The sequence below is a fragment of the Salvelinus alpinus genome, chromosome 24, assembly GCF_045679555.1.
Source record: "Salvelinus alpinus chromosome 24, SLU_Salpinus.1, whole genome shotgun sequence".
NCBI classification, from domain to species: Eukaryota; Metazoa; Chordata; class Actinopteri; order Salmoniformes; family Salmonidae; genus Salvelinus; species Salvelinus alpinus.
Window position 1 is genome coordinate 38,784,427 of NC_092109.1, and position 7,500 is coordinate 38,791,926.

The 7,500-nt window shown below is 50.3% G+C and overlaps 1 protein-coding gene across 1 annotated transcript in view; it reads left to right on the forward strand.

The window, feature by feature from the left end:
* Positions 1-7,500, forward strand: part of LOC139552823 (protein furry homolog) — a 217,877-nt gene that overhangs the window by 46,628 nt on the left and 163,749 nt on the right. The window contains exon 2 of the mRNA XM_071364886.1: positions 795-988. Within this exon, the coding sequence (XP_071220987.1) occupies positions 795-988 (194 nt within the window). The remainder of the gene's footprint in view (positions 1-794; positions 989-7,500) is intronic.

The following is a 7,500-nucleotide window of genomic DNA, read 5'->3' on the forward strand; positions in this document are numbered from 1 at the left end:
GAGAGAGAGACAGAGGGAAGGGGGAGATATATAGAGAGAGAGACAGAGAGAGAGAGACAGAGGGAAGGGGGATATATAGAGAGAGAGAGACAGAGGGAAGGGGAGATATAGAGAGAGAGAGACAGAGGGAAGGGGGAGATATAGAGAGAGAGAGACAGAGGGAAGGGGGAGATATAGAGAGAGAGAGACAGAGGGAAGGGGGAGATATAGAGAGAGAGACAGAGGGAAGGGGGAGATATAGAGAGAGAGACAGACAGAGGGAAGGGGGAGATATAGAGAGAGAGACAGAGGGAAGGGGGAGATATAGAGAGAGAGAGACAGAGGGAAGGGGGAGATATAGAGAGAGAGACAGAGGGAAGGGGGAGATATAGAGAGACAGAGAGAGAGGGAAGGGGAGATAGAGAGAGAGAGAGACAGAGGGAAGGGGGAGATATAGAGAGAGAGACAGAGGGAAGGGGGAGATAGAGGGAAGGGGGAGATATAGAGAGACATAGAGAGAGAGGGAAGGGGGAGATATAGAGAGACAGAGATAGAGGGAGACAGAGAGAGAGACAGAGTGCTGTATTTAGACTGTATCCCAGTAATAGATGGAACTATGTTTTCTGTACAGCAGCGTAAAGAGTTGGTTCATAACATGTGATATAGACTGAACAGCCTTTGGGCCGATATGTCACCGTTGATCTGCTGTGGGTTTGATTGACTGATGGTTTGATTGTGTTTCTGCAGCGTCTCATGTTAAAAACAAGACATGAATGTGACTGACTGATTCATTTATTGATATCCTCTCTCCATAGCCTCTCCGGTGGGCCTGAAGCCACCGCTCCCTCCCAGCAGCGGTCCCTCGTCAGAGAGGAAGGGTCCCGTCGCCATGGTGCCTGTTACCGTGGACCCCGAGAGCAAGCCAGGGGAGTTCGTCCTCAAGAGTCTGTTCGCTAACTTCACCTCCGTCTCCGAGAGGAAGATACGCATCATCATGGCCGAACCACTGGTCAGTGCAGTGTCTCTTTGTCTCTCTCTCTCTTTTCTCTCTCTCTTTTCTCTCTCTCCCTCTCTGTCTCTCTCTTTCTCTCTCACTTTCCCTCTCTCTCTCTCTCTCTCTCTCCCTCTCTGTCTCCCTCTCTCTCTCTCTTTTCTCTCTCTCCCTCTGTCTCTCTCTCTCCCTCTCTGTCTCCCTCTCTCTCTCTCTTTTCTCTCTCTCCCTCTGTCTCTCTCTCTCCCTCTCTGTCTCCCTCTCTCTCTCTCTTTTCTCTCTCTCTCTTTTCTCTCTCTCCCTCTCTCTCTCCCTCTCTCTCTCTCTTTTCTCTCTCTCTCTTTTCTCTCTCCATCTCTGTCTCCCTCTCTCTCTCTCTTTTCTCTCTCTCTCTTTTCTCTCTCTCCCTCTCTGTCTCTCTCTCTCTCTTTCTCCATCTCTCTCTCTCTTTTCTCTCTCTCCCTCTCTGTCTCCCTCTCTCTCTTTCTCCATCTCTCTCTCTCTTTTCTCTCTCTCCCTCTCTGTCTCTCTCTCTCTCTTTCTCCATCTCTCTCTCTCTTTTCTCTCTCACTTTCCCTCTCTCTCTCCTCTCTCTCTCTCACTCTCTCTCTCTCTCTCTTAATGGAATTAAATTCAATTTCAATTCAATTTAAGGGTTTTATTGGCATGGGAAACATATGTTAACATTGCCAAAGAAAGTGATAAGAAGAGATAATAAACAAAAGTGAATTAAACAATAGAAATGAACAGTAAACATTACACCAACAGAAGTTCCAAAAGAATAAAGACATTTCAAATGTCATATTATGTCTATATAGTGTTGTAACGATGTGCAAATAGTTAAAGTACAAAAGGGGAAATGAATAAACATAAATATGGGTTGTATTTACACTGATGTTTGTTCTTCACTGGTTGCCCTTTTCTTGTGGCAACAGGTCACAAATCTTTCTGCTGTGATGGCACACTGTGGAATTTCACCCAGGAGATATGGGAGTTTATCAAAATTGGGTTTGTTTTAAAATTCTTTGTGGATCTGTGTAATCTGAAGGAAATACGTGTCTCTAATATGGTCATACATTGGGCAGGAGGTCAGGAAGTGCAGCTCAGTTTCCACCTCATTTTGTGGGCAGTGTGCACATAGCCTGTCTTCTCTTGAGAGCCAGGTCTGCCTACGGTGGCTTCTCTCAATAGCAAGGCTATGCTCACTGAGTCTGTACATAGTCAAAGCTTTCCTTAAGTTTGGGTCAGTCACAGTGGTTAGGTATTCTGCCACTGTGTACTCTCTGTTTAGGGCCAAATAACATTCTAGTTTGCTCAGTTTTTTTGTTAATTCTTTCCAATGTGTCAAGTAATTATCTTTTTGTTTTCTCATGATTTGGTTGTGTCTAATTGTGTTGGTGTCCTGGGGCTCTGTGGGGTCTGTTTGTGTTTGTGAACAGAGCCCCAGGACCAGCTTGCTTAGGGGACTCTTCTCCAGGTTCATCTCTATGTAGGTGATGGCTTTGTTATGGAAGGTTTGGGAATCACTTCCTTTTAGGTGGTTGTAGAATTTAACGTATCTTTTCTGGATTTTGATAATTAACAGGTATCGGCCTAATTCTGCTCTGCATGCATTATTTGGTGTTTTACGTTGTACACGGAGGATATTTTTGCAGAATTCTGCATGCAGTCTCAATTTGGTGTTTGTACAATTTCTCTCTCCCTCCCTCCCTCCCTCCCTCCCTCCCTCCCTCCCTCCCTCCCTCCCTGTGTCCTATTCCGAAAGACCGCAAAGAACCCATTACTCCTGCCAATAGTCCACCAATTAGTCTCCTCCCTACACTCAGTGAGATATTGGAGGGTATTGTGAGTAGACAAATATGGGAGTACATGGAAAAGAATGATCTGATTACAGCCAATCAGCTTATCGCAAAAACCATTCCACTGCCACTGCATTGGTTGACATGACTGACCAGTGGCTCAATGCTCTGGATAATGGCAGGTTTGTGGGTGTACTATTTTTACATTTCAGTGCAGCATTCCCCCTCTCCCTCCCCCCTCTCTCTCTCGCTCCCTCTCTCTCCCTCCCCTCTCTCTCTTGCTCCCTCTCTCTCCCTCTATCTCTCCCTCTCTCCCCCTCTCACTCTCTCCCCCTCTCCCTCACTCCCCCCTCTCTCTCTCGCTCCCTCTCTCTCCCTCCCCTCTCTCTCTCGCTCCCTCTCTCTCCCTCCCCTCTCTCTCCCTCTATCTCTCCCTCCCTCCCCCCTCTCTCTCTCGCTCCCTCTCTCTCCCTCCCCTCTCTCTCTTGCTCCCTCTCTCTCCCTCTATCTCTCCCTCTCTCCCCCTCTCCCTCTCTCCCCCTCTCCCTCTCTCCCCCTCTCCCCCTCTCCCTCTCTCCCCCTCTCCATCTCTCTACCTCCCTCTCTCCCCCTCTCCCTCTCTCCCTCCCTATCTCCCCCTCTCCTTCTCTCCCCCTCTCCCTCTCTCCCTCTCCCCCCCTCTCCCCCTCTCCCTCTCTCTCCCTCTATCTCTCCCTCTCTCCCCCTCTCCCTCTCTCCCCCTCTCCCTCTCTCTCCCTCTCCCCCTCTCCCTCTCTCCCTCTCTCTCCCTCTCTCTCCCCCTATCTCTCCCTCTCTCCCCCTCTCCCTCTCTCCCTCTCTCCCCCTCTCCCTCTCTCCCTCTCTCCCCCTCTCCCTCTCTCCCCCTCTCCCTCTCTCTCCCTCTATCTCTCCCTCTATCTCTCCCTCTCACTCCCTCACTCTCTCCCCCTCTCCCTCTCTCCCCCTCTCTCTCTCTCTCCCTCCCTCTCTCTCTCTCTCCCTCTCTCCCCCTCTCCCTCTATCTCTCCCCCTCTCCCTCTCTCCCCCTCTCCCTCTCCCCCGCTCCCTCGCTCCCTCTCTCCCCCTCTCCCTCTCTCCCCCTCTCCCTCTCCCTCTCTCCTTCTCTCCCCCTCTCCCTCTCTCCCTCTCTCTCCCTCTCTCCCCCTCTCCCTCTCTCTCCCTCTCTCCCTCCCCCTCCCTCTCTCTCTCCTCTCTCTCCCCCTCTCCCTCTCTCCCCCTCTCCCCCTCTCTCCCTCTATCTCTCCCTCTCTCCCTCTATCTCTCCCTCTCTCTCCCTCACTCTCTCCCCCTCTCCCTCTCTCCCCCTCTCCCCTCTCTCCCTCTCTCTCCCTCTCTCCCCCTCTCTCCTCTCTCCCCCTCTCCCTCTCTCTCCCTCTATCTCTCCCTCTCTCCCTCTCTCTCCCCCTCTCCCTCTCTCCCCTCTCTCCCTCTCCCTCTCCCCCTCTCCCTCTCTCCCCCTCCCTCTCTCTCCCTCTCCCTCTCTCCCCCTCTCCCCCTCTCCCTCTCTCCCCCTCTCCCTCTCTCTCCCTCTATCTCTCCCTCTCTCCTTATCTCTTAGTCTCAGCCGACTTCCATCAGTCTAATAGTTTAAAGGTTGTCACTGTGTGTCACTGAGACATGCCACTAGATTTAGAGAAGCCAAGCTAAAGCAAAGAACGAGGAGCTGCTTTACAGATGAAGCTGTGTGTGTTTGTTAGGGATGTTATATAGCTATAGTTATTGTTACTCATTGTGTTATTGTTGTTCTGTTTCTCTCTGTATCTCTGAAGCATTTCACTGATAGTCTGTTGTTTACGAAGCACGTGACAAATGACATTTGATTTGACTGAAAATGCAGCATGAATCAGTCCGAAAATCGATTCAAACGTTACGAACCGCCGATGTAACATCCTGCTGGTTCACTAATGCTTGATATATTACAATATCTACGATCTTCTGTGAACGAAGGGCAGCAGCCTGTTGAACTAAGACTGTAAATCAAATCACATCACATTTTATTTGTCACATGCGCCGAATACAACAGATGTAGACCTTACCGTGAAATGTTTACTTACAAGCCCTTAACCAACAATGCAGTTTTAAGAAAATACAAAAAAAAGTAAACGATAAGAATAACAAATATTTAAAGAGCAGCGGTAAATAACAATAGCGGGGCTATATACAGGGGGAACAGGTACAGAGTCAATGTGTCAATGTGCGGGGGGCACCGGTGTCGAGGTTATTGAGGTAATTATGTACATGCAGGTGGGTTGTTAAGATAATAACAGAGTAGTAGCAGCAGAGTGGGGGGGTGAAAATAGTCTGGGTAGCCATTTGATTAGCAGTTCAGGAGTCTTATGGCTTGGGGGTAGAAGCTGTTTAGAAGCCTCTTGGACCTAGACTTGGTGCTCCGGTACCGCTTGCCGTGCGGTAGCAGAGAGAACAATCTATGACTTGGGTGGCTGGAGTCTTTAACAATTTTTAAGGCCTTCCTCTGAAATCGCCTGGTATCGAGAAGCAATTCATGACTACAGACGTGAGTGCTACGGGTCGGTAGTCATTTAGGAAGGTTACCTTAGTGTTCTTGGGCACAGGGACTATGGTGGTCTGCTTGAAACATGTTGGTATTACAGACTGGGCCAGAGAGAGGTTGAAAAACTCCGTGAAGACACTTGACAGCTGGTCAACTCATTTTCTGACTACGTATCCTGGTAATCCGTCCGACCCTGCGGCCTTGTGAATGTTAGCCTGTTTAAAGGTCTTAGTCGTACTCGGCTACGGAGAGCGACATCACACTTGGTTTTGGTCGTTTTGCTTTAAACAGAGTGCCTTTGGTCATTTTTACATAAACAGGGTAAAGTTGTAATGTCATAACAAGGACAGCAATAGTTTTTGCGAGCCACACTGGTCAGAACAGGAGAAGAGCAGCTTTCCTCCGTAGAGTTTCAAACAGTCAAAACCTTTGGCATTTTAGACGGGGTTGAAATCAAAGCTATGCTATATTATTTTTAGCTAAATATCGACATATTACTAGTTTAAAACATTTTAAAAAGACAAGTTAATCTAATTAATTTATCTGGGGGTTTCAGATGAAAAGTGACCCCTAATCTGGTCTCGGGTCTCGGGTCCATATCGGGTCCATATCGGGGTCCATATCGGGGACCATATCGGGGTCCATATCGGGTCCATATCGGGGTTCATATCGGGTCATATCGGGTTCCATATCGGGTCCATATCGGGTCCATATCGGGTCCATATCGGGTCCATATCGGGGTCCACATCGGGTCCATATCGGGGTCCATATCGGGTCCATATCGGGGTCCATATCGGGTCCATATCGGGTTCCATATCGGGGTCATATCGGGGTCCATATCGGGGTCATATCGGGTTCCATATCGGGTTCCATATCGGGTCCATATCGGGTCCATATCGGGTCCATATCGGGGTCCACATCGGGTCCATATCGGGGTCCATATCGGGTCCATATCGGGGTCCATATCGGGTCCATATCGGGTTCCATATGCAGGGGTCCATATCGGGGTCATATGGGTTCCATGTGGGTCCATATCGGGTTGGTCATATGGGTCCTGGGGTCCATATCGGGTGGTCCATATCGGGTCCATGTGGGTCCATGTCAGGGTCCATATCGGGTCCATATCGAGGGTCCATATCGGGGTCCATATCGGGTCCATATCGGAGGTCCATATCGGGTCCATATCGGGTTCCATATCGGGTCCATATCGGGTTATCGGGTTCCATATCGGGTCCATATCGGGTCCATGTCGGGTCCATATCGGGGTCCATATCGGGTTCCATATCGGGTCCAGTAGTCGGGTTCCATGTGGGGTTCATATCGGGTCCATGTCGGGTTCCATATCGGTTCCATATCGGGTCCATATCGGGTTCCATATCGGGTCCATATCGGGGTCCATATCGGGTCCATATCGGGTTCATATCGGGTCATATCAGGGTCCATATCAGGTTCCATATCGGGTCCATATCAGGTTCCATATCGGGTCCATACCGGGTCCATATCGGGGTCCATATCGGTGACCATATCGGGTTCCATATCGGGTCCATATCGGGTTCCATATCGGGTTCCATATCGGGGTCCATATCGGGTTCCATATCGGGTCCATATCGGGTCCATATCAGGGTCCATATCGGGGTCCATATTGGGGTCCATATTGGGGTCCATATCGGGTCCATATCGGGTTCCATATCGGGTCCATATCGGGTCCATATCGGGTCCATATCGGGGTCCATATCGGGTCCATATCGGGTTCCATGTCGGGTTCCAGTATCGGGTCCATGTCGGGGTCCACATGAGGGGTCATATCGGGTTCCATGTCGGGTCCATGTCGGGTCCATGTTGGGCCCATGTCGAGGTCATATGTGGGGTCCATGTCGGGGTGCATATCAGGTTCCATATCGGGTCCATGTCGGGTTCATGTGGGGGTCCATGTCGGGTCCATGTCGGGTCCATGTCGGGGTCCATGTGGGGTCCATGTGGGGTCCATATCGGGGGCATGTCGGGTCCATGTCGGGTCCATGTCGGGTCCATCTGGGGGTCCATGTCGGGGTCCATGTCGGGTCCATATCTGGTTCCATGTCGGGTCCATGTCAGGGTCCATATCGGGTCCATGTCGGGTTGCATATGGGGGTCCATGTCGGGTTCCATATCGGGGTCCATGTCGGGTCCATGTCGGGTCCATGTTGGGGTCCATGTCG